We start from the raw sequence: 17,663 nt of genomic DNA, 5'->3' as shown, positions 1-17,663 counted from the left end.
GGGAACGCTGCATCAAAGCTACTTGTTTATAGGAGGCTTCCAAAGAAGTCCATTCGATCACCTGAAGAAGCCCTGCCCGGGGTGAGGGACTGGGCTCTGGCTCTAGCCTTAACAAGGCAGTGCTCTGCCACTTCTGAACACAGTTGCCTTCGACAAAAGGGCACTGCTGCTTAAAAATGCAAAACAAAAACAGACCTTTTCTGTTCACAAGTCATCCTTTGTGCGCTGGTTGGCACACTGCTCTGAGCTCCTGATGGGAGGAACAGGTGGTGATCTATTTTAATTAGTGGCAAATACCTAGTGATTGAAAATAGACTGTTGGGAAATTCATCTGGCCCTCACCCCTCACAAATTGCATGGACATTGTGAGTGGGTGACTTGAAGAATGCTGGAGTTATGGCCTGCTCCAATACATTAGTGATATCCCGTCAACCGAGATGACAGTGACTATCATGTTCAGGCGGTTACTTACTTAGATGCCATTTTAGTCCTCTTCAGCCTTTCCCTGGGACAGGTGAGTTCCCAGGAGAAATTGAAACCCCTTTATCTCGCTGACTTTATGTATTTGATAAGAACCTCACTGAGAGTGAGCAGAATGGTAGTCCAGGATGGGAAATGAGTCAGCAAACAAACTCTGCCAGAGGGAACAACTTGAATCTTTTTTTTTAAAAAATAAATTTATTTATTTATTTATTTATGGCCGCGTTGGGTCTTCGTTGCTGTGCGCAGGCTTTTCTCTAGTTGTGGCGAGCGGGGGCTACTCTTCGTTGCAGTGTGCGGGCTTCTCGTTGCAGTGCCTTCTCTTGTTGCGGAGCACGGGCTCTGGGCACGCGGGCTTCAGTAGTTGTGGCTCGCGGGCTCTAGAGTGTGGGCTCAGTAGTTGTGATGTACGGGCTTAGTTGCTCTGCGGCATGTGGGATCTTCCTGGACCAGGGCTCAAACCCGCATCCCCTGTATTGGCACGCAGATTCTCAACCACTGCACCACCAGGGAAGCCCAGCAACTTGAATCTTAACCATTGGGCAATTCGATGAAGGGTGGCAAGACCTAATACCCCTATTGCCAGTTCCTCTTAACTATGAGTCCTTATTTCCTTTTTTTTTTTTTTAATTTATTTATTTTATTTTTGGCTGTTTTGGGTCTTCGTTGCTGTGTGCGGGCTTTCTCTGTTTGGGGTGAGCACGTGCTACTGTTCGTTGCAGTGCGTGGGCTTCAGTAGTTGTGGCTTGTGGGCTCAGTAGCTGTGGCTTACGGGCTCTAGAGCGCAGGCTCAGTAGTTGTGGTGCACAGGCTTAGTTGCTCTGTGGCATTTGGGATCTTCCTGGACCAGGGCTCGAAGCTGTGTCTCCTGCATTGGCAGGCGGATTCTTAACCACTGCGCCACCAGGGAAACCCCCTTATTTCCTTTCGATAGAGGGTTGTTACCCCTTCTTTTGTCTGCTTTTGGAGGGGGCCGTTCTTAATTAGGAGAACCTTCATCAGAGAGAGATTGGAGAGTGTCCAGTAAGGTGGGAACGGAGGTTTGGTATAATTGTATGAGATGGCACCAATTTGCGGCTACCAAGAAAACCTGCCTCAAAAAGCCTTAGTAGGTCCTGGGTTCCTTTGGGGAGAAGGGTGTGTCACTTCTTGCCAGTGGATGTGTGTCTGCCACCTCCCACTCAAGTTTGAGAGCATTTGGCCCAGAGGGATGGGCCAAGTTACTGATAAAGATTAGGGCATCTTTGCTTTCTTTTTCATCACTTTATGGCTTATTTGCTTCCATCCTAGATTCTGTGTCAGGTAACCCTCAGCTTCCAGGAACCAGCACCACAAGAGATATGGGCGAGGTGCATAGGGACTGGCATGGGTGCTAGGGTCAGATGGACTTGGGGTCAAATCCAGCAGTTGTTTACCCCTGTATGATCTTAACTAAGTGACTCAGCTTCTGAACCACAGTGTCACTTCCTTTGCCACCCAGGCCAGCTTAGAGCCTGTGGCAACCTCTGGGTTTTATGCTCTTGGCATCGATAATGAAGAATTCCTTTTTTTTTTTGGCCACACCACGAGGCTTGCAGGATTTTAGTTCCCCAACCAGGAACTGAACCCGGGTCCTCAGCAGTGAAAACGCGGAGCCCTAACCACTGGACCACCAGGGAAGTCCCAATAATGAAGAATTCCTTATTTGAGGATTTACAACTTTCTCATGAACAGCCTTCTTGCTCACTGCAGTAGAAAACTTTGCTAGAGAGCTAGACCTGGATTTAAATCTTGTTTTCAGTTACTTGGCCTGAGCCTTAGTTTTCTTATCTGGAAATTGGGATCATGATGTCCAATAGGGTTGTTGAGGATTAATGAGATAATGTTTATGAATATCACACAACAAATTTCTCTTCTTTTAAAAATATCTACATGGTGGACCTTAAATTAACTAAACCTCCTCCACACCTGCCTCTGTCTTTCCATTGTTTTATTGCCACAATAATCAGATGCAAGTGGGAAAGTCTGAACTGTGTCCCAGAGACAAGAGAGATGAAGACAGGGTTCTGGGCTTCATTTTTTCCAAAAAGTCACATAAGAAAGTATAAGATGAATTTGATCTTTTAAATAAACCTATGGTGAAACCTTGCTTCTTTTATTTTAGCAGTGGTGGTGACAACATTTAGAAGTAACTGGAGAGATTTAGAAAGGGCAGTGAAGACAAATATCCAACTGGAGAAAAATAATTGCAGATATACAACCAACAAAATAGTCTCATTAATATACAAAGAGCTCTTTTATGTTATTAAGAAAATAATGAATATATATTTTTAAAAGACAAAACATGTGAGCAGAAAATTCACAGAAGAAAGAATTCACAATGCCAGTCAATAATTCAAAATGTCTAACCTACACCAAGGAAAGAAACCAAGTTTAAAAAATGAGCTGCCACTTTAACCTATGAGGTTGGCAAAGATTAATTGTACATAACATAGGACACTGGTGACAGTGACACCCACCTGTTGGTTTATGTGGAATTTGGAGAGAATTTTTAGGAAGTTAATTTGCTAATATCTTTGGTAATCAAAAACATAAATCCTTAGAACCAGCAATTCAAACTCTTTTCTTAGAATGTGTCAGTTAATGGTCTTCCCTGTTTTTATAATATAAATGTATCTAAGGACACTCAAGAAACGTTAATAATGGTTACTTTTGGGGTATGGAGAAGAGAAGAGATGTTTGCTTTTCATTTTTTCCACTTTTGTACTGTTTGAGCATTTTAAAAATCAGGTATTAAAATTGTTTTCTAGACATAACAGCATGCTTAACAATAAAAGAAATCTTACCTCTGGTCTTATGGTCTCCTCAAATATTTTGTTTAATAAATGAACCATCAGTAAGCAGATGCAATATGAGATGTTTTCTTAATACATTGCCTCAAATACCAAGTATACTCATTCAGCAGAATGATCTCACTGGACCTTACTGGCTTGTCTGCCCTGTGGCTGTGTACTTAAGAAACTTGCTGTAGACATGTTCTCCTACCCCAGAGCCTCACTCCTGCCCATCCAGTCTGACTGTCCCAGGCCCATAGATGCCATCCTCCTTCACACCACATCACACACTCTCTGCTCTGGGCTTCTGGGATGTCCCGGAAGGTTGACAGTGTAGGTAGGACCTGGGCCAGTAGTAGGATAGGTGTAGGTAGGGATTGGAGGGGCTGAGGAGAACTAGGAGAGGAGCTACATAATCAAAGGAGTAATAACAGTGACAGCAGCAGCTGTTTATTGATGGCTTACGGTGTACCTATATATTCACATAATGTGTTCTGTATTTCATGTAAGCTCATGACCCCTGGGAAAGTCAGCATTATGAGCCCTGTTCTGCAGCTGAGGTGACATGCTCAGAGAAGCCATACAGGTAGTGAAGCAGCTGAGCTGGAATTCAAAGCAAAGCTTGTTGCTTCTCTGTGTGAGGGCCTCTCATGGGTGGTGTAGAGGCAGGCACTAGGGGAGGGGTCCATCCACTGTCCCAAGGGGTAACCTTAGGATTTAGCTCCAGGAGTCATGATGCTGGGCCTGCCTCAGAGATATTAGACTCTGGAAGGAATAAAGTCTTGGCTATGGTAGCTGTGATCATGTGTGTTTGTGGAGGGAGCATCAGGGAGGAGGGATGCAGAGGATTGTCTGATCTGGTGGAGTCTGAAAAGAATGACATTTCTTCCTGGGAACGGAATTCTCAGCAGCACTGTATTATTTGTGGTTTCCCTTCAGTCCATCAGCAAATACTGCAAAACCACCATTCTTGATGGAGCTGTCCTCTCCAGTGAATCCAGCTGGGCTGGCCTTGAATCATGACCAACCAGGGGCAGCCTCGGCAGCCTCAATCCCCCACGGTTGCCGACTCAGCAGATTCATGTGTCCTGGGGCAGAGTGCTGATGTAGGCAGTTCATCTTTGATTTTCCTTTTCATCCCCCATGACAACCACACATAGTTCTCCCTGCAAACTGGCTGACGTCCCACTACCAGGGGAGGCTCAGAACTGAAGTGCCTGGAAAAGTCATCCATGGCCACAAGAGGCGCAGTCTCCCAAGATGGGGTTGAGGTTACCCAAGCTATCTAGTGACTGTAGCTAGAGGGCTGGAGGGACCTCCAGATGCCAGGGAAGGGATGGAAAATTAGTACCCCTGAGGAGGAATGCTAAAGTCACTGGAGAAGATTTCAATGGCTTTCCTTGGACAGGTTTCTTCAGTCTCCCCTCTGAATGTTGCTTTTACTTTTTTCAGTCTGAGAGACAGTCCTAATACTGGGCCTGGGAGACTTTTAAGTGTGGGTGTCAGGCAGTGTTTGCCGAGAACCTGGATGGAAAGTTTCTAGTACTTATTTAGTGTGTCCTGAGTTCTTGGCACTGTGCTGGGTACTTGAGGCACATTATCTGCTCTGCCCCTCACCTCAACCACATGGGGTATGATGTTCCTGCTCTAGAGATGAGGCAGCTGAGGCTCAGAGGCTCAGGAATTTGCCACGGCCAAAAAGTGGCAGGGGTTCTGATGCAGGTAATGCGGGCTTCAGAGCCAGTCTCTGTATATTGTTACCAGCAAGCCACGGTTGTGTGGGGGCAAGTCCCCACGGAATGTCGGGTGAATGATGCCCACCCCAAGTTGCCCCTCTGGACGGTAGGGGCTGTGTGGGTAAGTGCCCTCAGGGAGCCGGGCAGATGTAGCTTTTCTCAGGGCCAAACAGTTATTGCTGCTGAGAAGAAGTGGGTCAGAATAAATCCTTGTTTCATTTAGTCAGAGCACTTCCCTGACCCTCTGATCCATTCTCCCTTACTTCAGTGGCAAGTCTCCCATCAGGAAAGGGGCCGAGTGTTGACAAACATGCCAACAAGTGAATCCCCCCGGAAATAATCATGTACCCTTCAAGAAGGTGTGCGGCAGGACATTGGAAGACTGATGGAGCAGGACTGGTTGAGGAGGCTGCTGAGGGGACAAGCCCGCCTTGTTCCCCCGTCCTTGCCTGCCCCGCTGGGCCCCGGCCCTGGCTCTGGCCTCCGAGCCTCTTCAGCACTTCCATTCTGTGCTGTACAATGGCACGTGTCCCTGTAGCCGGTATTATCATCTGGAATCTGGATGTTTCCTGTTCTGCACTGCTTATTTCCTGGAGAGACTGGACTGTGCTTTCCTGGTGACACCTGAAGATCTTGACCCACTTGTGTCTGTGGAGTCTCCCTCTGCCCCAGCCTTGTGGCTTGTCTGAGTGGCCTGACTCTTGTCTTATATACTCTTAACTCAGCACCTGGGATCTTTTATTGGTGGGGGCACCTGCTTGACTTATTTGCTAGGCCTCTTAACTTATAGCCAGCTGGATCCCATTCCACTCCATCATGTGACCCTCATCCTGCCGAGAGATGTTGCTGTCACTGTATACAAACATTAAAGAGTACATTTTGTTCAGGGATCACAATTTGGCAAAAGGCCCAGGGGGCCACAAGCTTGTAGCAGCGTGCTGGGTGTCCTGGGGCCATGAAGAACAACACTGAGGCCTGGGGGACTTCCCTGATGGCGCAGTGGTTAAGAATCCGCCTGCCAATGCAGGGGCCACAGGTTTGAGCTCTGGTCCAGGGAGATCCCACATGCCACGGAGCAGCTAAGCCCGTGCACCACGACTACTGAGCCTGCACTCTAGAGCCCGTGCTCCGCAACAAGGGAAGCCACCGCAATGAGAAGCCCACACACCGCAACGAAGAGTAGCCCCAGCTCGATGCAACCAGAGAAAGCCTGTGCGCAGCAACAAAGACCCAATACAGCCAGAAATGAATGAATGAATTAAAAAAAACAAAAAAACCCCCAAAAAACCTGAGGCCTGCTCTCCTGGTGCAGGGCTTGCTGGGCCCTGTGAGCTTGATGGGGACTTGGCTGAAAGCCCTTGGGAAATAGCTCTTGTGAGGGGGTGGGCACCCTATCACTGGATGTGAAACTGTCTGATTCTTTATGTGAATTCTGAAAGTAATATAGAAGCGTTTAGCATTAAGAAAAAGAATCAGACAATACATAAAAGTGTGTAGAAAAAAGACCCGCTGGCCACCTCATCACCCAGAGATGACCAGTGTTTATGGCAGGATTCTTGGGTTTTAAGTTTTGGTCTCTGTGAAACAGTTACACCTTGTCTTTCCCAAACTAATAGTGGTCCTTCTCTCTGCAGAACATGGAGAATTCCTGGCTCTGGACCTTGGAGGGACCAACTTCCGTGTGCTTTGGGTGAAAGTAACGGACAATGGACTCCAGAAGGTTGAGATGGAGAACCAGATCTATGCCATTCCCGAGGACATCATGCGAGGCAGTGGCACCCAGGTATGACCCATCTCTTGGGGTGGCCACTGGGGCTCTGGGCCCCACAGGAGCAGATACTGCTCCTTCTCTGTGGTCTGGAGGGAGGAGACCTTGACTGAGGCTCAGATTCCCTGTCCTCTCTTTGCTGGGTGATCCTCCTCCATGCCTGGAGGCTAGGTGGGGGGCCTCTATCAGGAGAGGTGCACATGGCCAGAGGGCAGGGAGTGTGTGCACAAGGCCCCAGGGTCTGGATGGGCTTTAGTGGGAGGGATTTTGATTTTTCCATCTCATTTGAGGTGTGCTTGCATGCACTGGTTATTGAGGAAAGCCTACTGCCAGGAGGCTGGGCCAATATACCTGGACACCTATGGTTAGTGGTGTCATTGAATAGCAAGTCAGTAGAATACACGGTTGTGGTTTGACACTGCCACCTGCCACGGTGGTCATTCTGTAGCCCTCTGACTCACAGTTGTTAGCATAGCGTTGCATGAAATGGGACCTGCCTCTTTGCCTTTTTGGTTATTTGCTCTCTCTCTTTTTTGCCTTCTGAAACAGAAGAGGTTTTACACACAGGAATGGGAGCCTGTTGAGAAAACACTAAAATCCAGCTTCTGGGTGTCTGTTCTACCTGGCACTGCAGTGGGCTCCGTGTGCTTCCACACTGGCCCCAAATCATGCTTAGTCATCCCCATATCTCTGTGACCTCTAGAGTCACATTTTGTACTCGGCACATACAATAAAAAGAGTGGATGGAGAAGAAATGTGAAATCCAAGTAAGAGTCGACTCAGTAATAGCTAGAAGAGAACGAGCAAGGATGGAGTTGCTGTCATGATAGTGTCCAAACATGTGTTGAGCATCTACTGGACACTGGGCCACTGATCCTTGCTGGGAATCAAAGTCCTGGTCCTCCCCCTCCAGGACTTCAAGTCCAACTGGACCACCAAACACACATATCAGCCCACAGAAAGTAATACATGTTGTGTTGAAGTGGATGAGCAACCATCAGGAGGAAGAGCTGACAGGCGTCAGGCTGAGTGAAAGCGCTTTGTATAGATTTCCTAATTTTATCCTCACACTAGCCCTAAGGCTGGGTGCTCCTACTATCTCCATTTTCTAGATGTGGAATTGGGCTTTGAAAGATTGAGTGACTTGGCCTTAGATTACAGGGGTGGGAGGGGCCAGAGGCAAAACACAAAGTCAGATCCATATGACAGGAGTCTGTGTTTGTCCAACTCTAGGAGGCTCCACTTTTTAGGCCACATTATGTAGTCCATGGGTGCTTCCTGGAACTAGGCAACATGGTGGTCCAGGGTCCCTACTACCCTGAGGGTAAACCTATTTTCCTTGTTTTAATGCTGGGGTTGGACACGGGAGGCTGAGTCTCTGGGACAGTGGGATTTGAGCTGCACTGAGGTTGTCACGTGGCTCCAATATACAGAAACAAAATGTGTTAGTCCAAAAGAATCTATGAGACCCATCTGGAAGAAACTATGAATCTACTGTGATATTAAGAATCCTTCAAATAAATGGAAAAAAATGCTATATAAAAATGAAACAAAGAAAACTAGAAAATATAGGTGCTTATTCCATCCTAAGAAAGGGAAAGAATGCTATTGTCCTAAAAGCAGCAGAAAACACTTGGTAAAAAGATTGGAAGGAAATTCATTGTTGCTATTTTAGTGGTGGAATTACTGATGCTTTTTTCCCTATCTTTTCCTTTTTCTTTCTTTCCTTTTTATAATATTAAGTATCAGTCTTTTAATTAACTATAGGGAAACAAATGGATTTAAAAAATAAAATTTAGTTAAAACCAAGACCAAATCACCAAGCTCAAAACTTGCAAAAGTTTTTGAAGATCTGTGAACCTGGGCAGTGTGGGTCCCTGGACAGAGTCTGTCTTCTGCCACATGAACTTTCACATGAGAGCAGTGAATTACAAATGGTAATAGCAGCCACTTTAGATTTTTTAAGGTGTTTCCTGTGGGAAGGGGAGTGAACAGATTCTCAGACCAATAAGGAAGAGGAAACTTTTCTACCTTCATAAAATGATGCCCTTTGAGCCTTTTTATGGCAGGAAGGTGTTAGCTGTTTCTCCCAGTATCTTATCCTTAGGTCATCAGCTAACAGAAAAGGATATAGTCTTCCTTTTAAGGAAGCAGATGGTCTCCTTTTACCCTCTTTTAAAGAGCTGTAGGTTCTTCTAACTCAGAACTGTCCAACAGAACTGTTCACGGTGGTGGAACCATTTGATATCTGCCCTGTCTAGTGAGGCAGCCACTAGCTACGTGTAGTATTGAGCACCTGAAATATGGCTAGTGTGACTGAGGAAGGGACTTTTAAATTTTTTATGATTCTAATTAATTGAAATAGCCACAGATGGCTAGTGGCTACTGTATTGGGCAACACATTATTTAATGCCTCTTCACTGTCTCTCTCTTTTTTTTTTTTTCTGCCTTCCCCTGTTGGTAGTGCAGTTGGAAAGAGAGCAGTGATCAGGGCTGGATGAGGGGAAACCATTTTACTTTTTCCAACCCCTCCCCCCATCTCTGATGATTGGCCTTATCTCTTTGCACAGCTTCTGCAACTTCCTTTTTTTGGATTAAAAACTACTGTACTAAAGATCATTTTGACTAGAGTACCAGGAAGAAGGTGCTGGGAATTTGTTTAACCCTATTGTAAACTTTGTCTCTGATCAACTTCCCAACAGAACAGAACTTGCTGAGTATCTATCTAGAAACCCTATTTCCACATTAAAATACTTGATCTCTGCTCAAGGGAGTTGGCACTTTGCACTGGGGATCCTCTTAGTGAGAGAGCCCTGTCATTGCCCAGCGTTTGCTCTTGAGAATGTTTTGGTTTGGAAATTGAGAGTTTCAGCATCAGCTGAGGTTAATTTCGCACATGATCAGACAGAGAGACAGGATCGATGTGGGAAGTTCAGTTAGAGCTGGCCCCCTTCTAGGAGGGGCTTGTCTTGTCTTCCTAGCCTCTCACTGAGCATACCCCAGACATCTGGGGAGCCAGTGCGTCTCTCAACCTACCCTGCCACCCCAAGCCTCTCAGTTCCTTTATAAATGCAAATACTTTTGTGGTTTAGTGCAGTGGTTCTCAAACCATTGCTTCAGGATCACCTGGAGGCTCTACCACACCTGATTCAGCAGGTTTAGGTTTGGGCCCTAGAATTTGCATTTGTAACATGATGGTGATGCTGCTGTGGACCACACTTTGGGGACCCCAGGATTAGTGGAATCTTCCTTGCTTCTGCCTGGAGAAGGAAAGGAATGTTGTCCACTTTCACCTCCCTTGGCTTTTAGATTTTGCCATCTGGTCAACCTGGCCCTTGGAATCTGCTCAGTCTCTCTCTTTTTTTTAAGATCTTTATTGGAGTATAATTGCTTTACAATGGTGTGTTAGTTTCTGCTTTAAAACAAAGTGAATCAGCTATACATATACATATATCCCCATATCTCCTCCCTCTTACGTCTCCCTCCCACCCTCCCTATCCCACCCCTCTAGGTGGACACAAATCACCGAGCTGATCTCCCTGTGCTATGTGGCTGCTTCCCACTAGCTATCTATTTTACATTTGGTAGTATATATAAGTCCATGTCACTCTCTCACTTTGTCCCAGCTTACCCTTCCCCCTCCCCGTGTCCTCAAGTCTATTCTCTATGTCTGCTCCTCAGTCTTTTTGACCTTTGCTTACTTTTTGCACCAGAATGTTCCTGGCCTCAGTCTCTAATTGTCTGGAATGGTCACCAATTTCTCTTTGGGGATGCTGAGTGGGCAAAAAGGAAGCCATGGGGCTGTGGGCTTTGGGGCAGATTGAAAGTCTGGATGATTTCTTAGGCTTAGGATTTTTCTTAGGGGCCTTGGGTCCTGCTTAGAATAGTCACGGTTGTGAGGCTGCCCACCCATAAAACCCTATTTATTCTTCAGTGTTCTTTGTGGACTCACTTGAGTGTTCCATACTGAAGTTAGAATACAAAACTAACTTCTTGGAATTGCTCCCAGAAAATTGGTTTTCTAGAGTGGAGGAAAAATATAAAAGTTACTTATTTTCGTTAAGTTCATTTATAGAATGCCAGCAGAGAATGTCCCATCCCCTCCCCCAATCACAAGAGACAGGGATGCTAAAATACTTCTTGGCAGTGAGATGGGCTGCCCTTTCTGGTAAGACAGTCAGCTGTGCATCCATGTCAAGGGAGGTTCTGACAGAGCCACCAAAGGATATTCTGTTGTCAGGGCTTGCGATGACTTTCTGATTAGCTTTGGCTATGGTTTCCCCTGCCTAATGCAGTTATTTTGACAGTGGGTTGGATAAATGGTTTAAGTGGAAGACAGTATTTAATAATCACTAACTAGTGTTAAGTCCTTATATGTATTGACTCATTTAATTTTTTTGGTAACTCATGAGCAGGTGCAGTTATCACCCCCATTTTATAGATGAACAAATTAAAACTTCAGAGGGGATACATATCTTGCATGCATTCAGCTAAACTAGTTCCTTTCTGAGCCCAAAGTCCATGCTCTTAATCTCTATGCTATTCTGCCTCCCTGTTCATCTTCCTGTGTTGTGTGCCCTTAGCTGTTTGACCACATTGCTGAATGCCTGGCCAACTTCATGGATAAGCTACAAATCAAAGACAAGAAGCTCCCTTTGGGTTTTACCTTCTCATTCCCCTGTCTCCAAACAAAACTAGATGAGGTAAGATGAGTTCTTCAGACACTTTTGTTGCTTCATTCTTTGGACTGGGAGGACTGGGAAGAACTCTGAGCCACCTGCTACCTTTACAATGGAGGTTGTAAAGGAGGTTGCTCTGATGGATCGAGTGGACAGTGTTTGAATATTGGGAGTTCTGTCCTTCTGGAAGAGCGTGTGTAGGTATGTGTGAGAGCGATGGTAAAGAGGTATCGGAGAAGAGGGGGTCTTTATCACTGTCAAATGGCAATTTGCAGGACCATATACATTGCACATTATCCTTATCCCTCTTAGGGAAACAGGAGTGAGAAATTAGTCCGGGACTCCTTTGTTCTAAAGTGTTATGATAGACATCATTGAAAGTTAATGACGTTAGGATACAAGTGTCTTATTTTGGTATTTCTACAACCTGCTCTTTCCACTTCTTGGAGGCAGTAAATCATTCATTTAGTCTCCTTTCTTGGTCATTGACAGAGTTTCTCCTTCCTAGACTAGTTAGGAAGAAATATACAAATTCAGTCATGACTTTAGCCCCATGGAAGAGGTCTCCTAATGATGAGGAGTGTGGTTGAGTTTTGTGGGAGTCAATATTCCTTGGTCCTTTTCCAGAGTTTCCTGGTCTCATGGACCAAGGGGTTCAAGTCCAGTGGTGTGGAAGGGAAAGATGTGGTTACTCTGATCCGGAAAGCCATCCAGAGGAGAGGGGTGAGTAGGGCAGCAGAGATGGGGAGGCAGGAGCTTGGGGTCTGGAGGCTCTTTACATTCTTTTGGGTCCACTCTGAAGTCTTTCCCTGTCTGTCCTCAAATCAGCATGAGAATCTTTTGTGGTTCTTAATGAGAAGTTTTCTTTTCTTCTTCTCTGCTATGTTACCCAATAATCTTTATTTTTTTCCAGTTTTATTGAGATACAGCTCTGTATAAGTTTAAGGTGTGCTGCATAATGACCTACCTATATTGAGAGATAGTTAGCATGCCAGTGATCTTATATATGATCAAATGCCTTTGGGGTCTTCATATTAGCATGATGGACAACTAATCTTAGTCTTGGTGCGAGAAAAACCCTTTAGTTCTTAATCTGAAGAAGACTCGAATATCATTTTCAAATGAGAAAGTTGGGATGATATTGATATTAGGGTGGAACAAGGTAGAGAGAGGACATGATAAAGGTCTTGTCACAGAAGGACAAGACCTTCTGGGAGGGAGGGAGAGATAGAGAGAGAAAGAAAAGAAAAAAGAATGAGAAGAAAATGATGACAAGATGGGCTCTTCTCAGTGTAGTGATGGCTGTGAACTAGACCGCAGGGCTGCTGTCAGTGAAGTCCTCCAAGATGAGGACCAGCAGGGTGGGAAGTGAGATGCTGCTGTTAGACTGGATCTGGACCCAGTTTCCAGCTCTAGCCTTGCACTTGAGCTGTGAGTCTTACTGCTCTTTCTCTTCATCTTCACATCTGTAACCTTTCTGTGACAGTGAAAGTCAGAAGCCCACCTTTTATCCCTGCAGGACTTTGATATTGACATTGTGGCAGTGGTGAATGACACGGTTGGGACCATGATGACCTGTGGTTATGATGACCAGAACTGCGAGATTGGTCTCATTGTGGGTGCGTGAGCACTGGGTGTGAGGAGCAGTGCTGGCTGATGGATTGCGGGGGTGGGCTGCAAAGAGAGGAGGGGTCCATGGCCTGGATGTCCCTTTGTATTGAATACTTCATATTGAAAGATAATGGTGCGGTCACTTTGGAGGGCTGAGCCAGGACTTGTGGAGTTGTGGATGGTAGTGGGTTGGACCATGTTGGGATGTTGGGAGTCTGCACCGAGGAATCCCAGCCACCCTGGGTGGTCTCAGGACGGAGGTTTAAGAGGGAGGTGGGGTTTGGGGGGAGGATGGTGCGGGTGGGTGCTGAGCAGTTCCTTATTTTGTCCAGGCACGGGCAGCAATGCTTGCTACATGGAAGAGATGCGCCACATCGACACGGTGGAGGGTGACGAGGGCCGTATGTGTATCAACATGGAGTGGGGAGCCTTTGGGGATGACGGCGCACTTGACGACATCCGCACGGAGTTTGACCAGGAGATCGACATGGGCTCTCTGAACCCCGGGAAGCAACTGTGAGCAGCCACCCTGTGTGCAGTGGGCGCAAGGGGTGGGCTCCAGAGCTGAGGTGGGGGCTGACCAGGGCCAGGGGGTGGTTCTCATTTTTACTTTCCAAACTTATAGCCCCCAAAAGTTGCCAAGACACCCACTGCTTTATGGGAATATTGTGCTTACTAATACATTGTGACTATCAGTTGCTGAGATGGCTCTAAAAAAGATAGAGCAAGCAGACAAAACAGATTATGGGTAATGATTTGACTGGGTCTCTCAGAGCAGTCATTTTAGAAGGTTGTATTCTTCATATTCTAAGTGTGCGGCCCTGCTCTTTCTTTCCATCTTCAGTTTGTAAGCTGTCCATAGAAACAGTTTGTGCACCACATAAGAAGTCATGTTGAGATGGCAAAGATTAGGGATCTGAAAGCTCCTTTCGTAGTTCCCAGCTCTGTCACTGCCCAGGGGATGAGGCTGTGAGAGTTGGCTCCTAATTACTGGCTGAGGTTCTGACTCAGACTCCTGCAGCATTGCCTATTATGAGCTAGGCTGGGTCACAGCAGTCCCAGGGCTTCCCGCTCCAGCCGTAGCCAGACCCAAGGCCTGTAGAAAAGTTGGTTAAGGAGCCCATTTGGCCACCTCCCCTGGACCTGTGGTCCAGCCAGGATCCTGGAGTGGCCTGGAGGAGGGGCTCTAGCATTTTGGACCCCTGAAGTCTCTCCAACCTGGTCAGACTTGGTTTTTAGTTACTTTTGATTCTTACAAAACATTATTTCACTCTCACAAACATTTGCCCAATGTCCTTATTAAAGATCTTGAAACAGGGATTGCTGCAAGCTCTGAAGGCAGTTACAAAACGCTTTGAGCAATCAGGCCCTCTCTGGTCTTTTTTTCGAGGCTTGCGGGATCTTAGTTCCCCAACCAGCGACTGAAAGGGGCCCTCAGCAGTGAAAGCGTGGAGTCCTAACAACTGGACCACCAGGGAATTCCCAGGCCCACTCTGGTCTTACTGGTGTTGTGACTGTTGTAGGAAATCTTCTAGTACCAATCCCTGCTTGGAGAGGAAAATCCAACCCTATAAACCAGCTTTATAAAAGAGAGTCCTTTTCTTTACAGGGGGAGTCCTTGCTTCCTCAAAGCACAGTTTATTTAAGTCACAAGCTTCTCTCACATGTTGAAACATGCGTCCATTTCATAGACTGTCTGTGTCTGCCATGGCTGGTGAGAAATTCATGGACTGAAAAAACTGCTCAAAAAGAAAAAAAGTGCTGGGAGGACACGTACCAACGTGTCAGCTGTCCCTGAAGTTATTATTGGGCTTGAGGAGGAGCTTTTTTTCACTCTTTATATGTTTCTAAATAAATATTTTCCAAACATTGACTGAAACAAAGTGTTTTTAAAAACTGAAATAAAAACTTTTACCACTCACACTTCAGAGCCCCACTGGCCCCCTCCCCTATCTGTCATAGAACCAGCTATTTTGGAGAAGGTGCAGAAGCAGACCTGTGAGTTCCTTACTGTTGAAGCTGGGCTACCTCTCAGGCAGCGTGCCTGTGCTGGTGCTTAAACATTTTAAACATACCTTCTGCTCAGGCAGTTTTGCCAGCTCTCCACTTAGCTCCGGTTCTGCCATACCTGGCTTTGGGTCTTGAGCAAGTCACTTCCCGAGGGCCCGGCTTCCTCTCTTTAGTTTGCACCAGGTGATATCGGAATCCCATCCACACCCCTGCTCTGGGCCTTCTCTGAAGGCCTTCGTAGATTAGTGCCCCAAGGCCCTGTGTGCCTCCTCTCTCTAGGACCTAGATCCTTTCTAAGATACCAAGAAAAGACCTTTTTTGCTAGAAAGAATTGTAAGGGCTTGGTTTCTCCTGTCACATATCTAAGCCAGAAAGACGATCTTGTAAAGAAAACAGTGTCACCTAGTGTTGAAAAAATAAATTACCCAACTGCCCTCTCAGCTATCCTGTCACCTTTCTCCTCGGAAACTTCCAACATGTCTCACTCCCAGATTCCCAAGACCACCTGACATTTGGTACTCCTTCTCATCTGTCCCAACCTGTCCTTCTACTCTTGCCTCATCATCCTCCCACCCCAGGTTGTTTTCACAGTTTTCTCAGGAATCCACAAATGGCCTGCAAGGGGAGGGACAGTGTGAGGTGATGAGTTGCTGGCCCTGTGCCCCAAATTTAATCAGATTGACCTCTTTTTTTTCCTCTTGTAAATAAATATTGAGGTTCTACATAAGATTTCATTTTAAAAGAGCATTTATTTGCTAGAGAAGGAAATACCATCACTTCTCTACACCTCTCACTCCTAGTCAGTGCCACACAAGTTAGTGCTTTGTTCTGCATCAACCCCACGTGTGTGCGTGTTGCTTCCACAAGGAAGTTGCGAGTTCATTGGCAGCAGAGACTTAATTTTTTTGGTGTGTATCTCCCTGCAGATTTGAGAAGATGATCAGTGGAATGTACATGGGGGAGCTGGTGAGGCTTATCCTAGTGAAGATGGCCAAGGAGGAGCTGCTGTTTGGGGGGAAGCTCAGCCCTGAACTCCTCGCCACAGGCCACTTTGAGACCAAAGATGTTTCAGATATTGAAGGGTAAGCTTCGGGTCCTTCTCTGTTCACTGGGACCCCAGAAGGGTGGACAGGTGGCTGGGGAATGAGGAAGACGCACGGGACGGGCCCTTGACCCTTCAAATGTGGATGGCAGGAGGGTCTCACCCAGTGTGAGGCCGGGGCCTCACATGGCAGGCCTGTGGCTTGATGTCACTGGCCAGATAGTCTCCACTCTTGTCTGTTTTGAACGTGCTGACTACCAAAGTGACTCATGGTGCTGGGGACAGCTGGCCCCCATGCAGGGACTCACGTTTTTGCACTTGTGTTCCTGCCTGGCCCAGAGACCTAAGCTTAATGCTGGAGGCTCCCTGTGGGTCCTTTAATGACTCACTTGCATCTACTTCCTTTCCCTTCTCCTGAAGCTCTGACATTTCATTCCCCATTGGTGATTTTCAAAAAGGGCTCTGTCCTGACCCCTGCTTCATAACAGAAAAATAGGTCCTTGGATGGCCCCGAGATTGACCCATTTATTTCCAAAAGGTAGGGCTGAGGCCTACCTGCATCTTCACAGAGTGGCAGGAGTGGGAGTGAGGATGGCCTGATTTTTGTTTTTCAGTTAACAATATCCAAAGGGTTGGGTCTGGTTTCCTGTTCTTGAGACTTCCACTTGTCGCCTGACGAGGCCTTGTCTCAGGGACCAGATGGTGGAGAGGAGGTGATCTTGGTGCTAAAGAGAGCAGTGAGACAGTTCAAATGACTTTGTTTTAAGTGGAATTCATTTTTTAAAATTTATTTATTTATTTTATTTTTGGCTGTGTTGGGTCTTCGTTTCTGTGCGAGGGCCTTCTCCAGTTGCGGCAAGCAGGGGCCACTCTTCATCGCGGTGCGCGGGCCTCTCACTCACTATCGCGGCCTCTCTTGTTGCAGAGCACAGGCTCCAGACGCGCAGGCTCAGTAATCATGGCTTACAGGCCCAGCCGCTCTGCGGCATGTGGGATCCTCCCAGACCAGGGCTCGAACCCGTGTCCCCTGCATTGGCAGGCAGATTCCCAACCACTGCGCCACCAGGGAAGCCCTTAAGTGGAATTCTTGAAGGAACTGTACCTACTTGTTAAAGTTGGAGGGGATGACAGTACTCATATTTGTGTGGCACTTAGTTCCCCTAAGAAGAGGGCTAATCTCATAGCATCAACCCTTTATCACCGTCTTTAGACGCAAGGTAAAGCAGTGCTGACTCCATTGTAAAGTGCAATAGACTCTGACTGCCTTATAGAGAGAAAATAGGATGGGCTCCACAGCTGGATTCCTGTGGTCAGAGGGACACCATTCCCACTAACCTGAGAAAGGCAAACTCACACACACACAACTTGGTGCGTAAAGCCCCAAGACCAGGGCCTTGTCCTCCCATAGGATGTGCGTGAGAAAAATTAGTTGTTCTCACTGGGGGAAAAATGGGCACCTGAAGTACTCTGTGTGTGTGTGTGTGTGTGTGTGTGTGTGTGTGTGTGTGTGTGTGTGTCTGTCTG

General features: G+C 46.6%; 1 protein-coding gene across 6 annotated transcripts in view; it reads left to right on the top strand.

The window, feature by feature from the left end:
- HK2 (hexokinase 2) overlaps nucleotides 1–17,663 on the top strand; it is a 61,239-nt gene that overhangs the window by 28,716 nt on the left and 14,860 nt on the right. For 5 of the 6 annotated variants that reach the window (XM_082356961.1, XM_082356957.1, XM_082356962.1 and 2 more), the window contains exons 3-8: nucleotides 6,664–6,812; nucleotides 11,381–11,500; nucleotides 12,104–12,199; nucleotides 12,996–13,095; nucleotides 13,420–13,603; nucleotides 16,024–16,179. In XM_082356961.1, the coding sequence (XP_082213087.1) occupies nucleotides 6,664–6,812; nucleotides 11,381–11,500; nucleotides 12,104–12,199; nucleotides 12,996–13,095; nucleotides 13,420–13,603; nucleotides 16,024–16,179 (805 nt within the window). The remainder of the gene's footprint in view (nucleotides 1–6,663; nucleotides 6,813–11,380; nucleotides 11,501–12,103; nucleotides 12,200–12,995; nucleotides 13,096–13,419; nucleotides 13,604–16,023; nucleotides 16,180–17,663) is intronic. The other variant, XM_082356960.1, reaches the window with a different exon arrangement.

Source organism: Balaenoptera borealis, assembly GCF_965194805.1.
Source record: "Balaenoptera borealis genome assembly, chromosome: 15".
NCBI classification, from domain to species: domain Eukaryota; kingdom Metazoa; phylum Chordata; class Mammalia; order Artiodactyla; family Balaenopteridae; genus Balaenoptera; species Balaenoptera borealis.
Note: the sequence above shows the minus strand (reverse complement) of the source record. Positions and strands in the feature narration are given on the sequence as shown.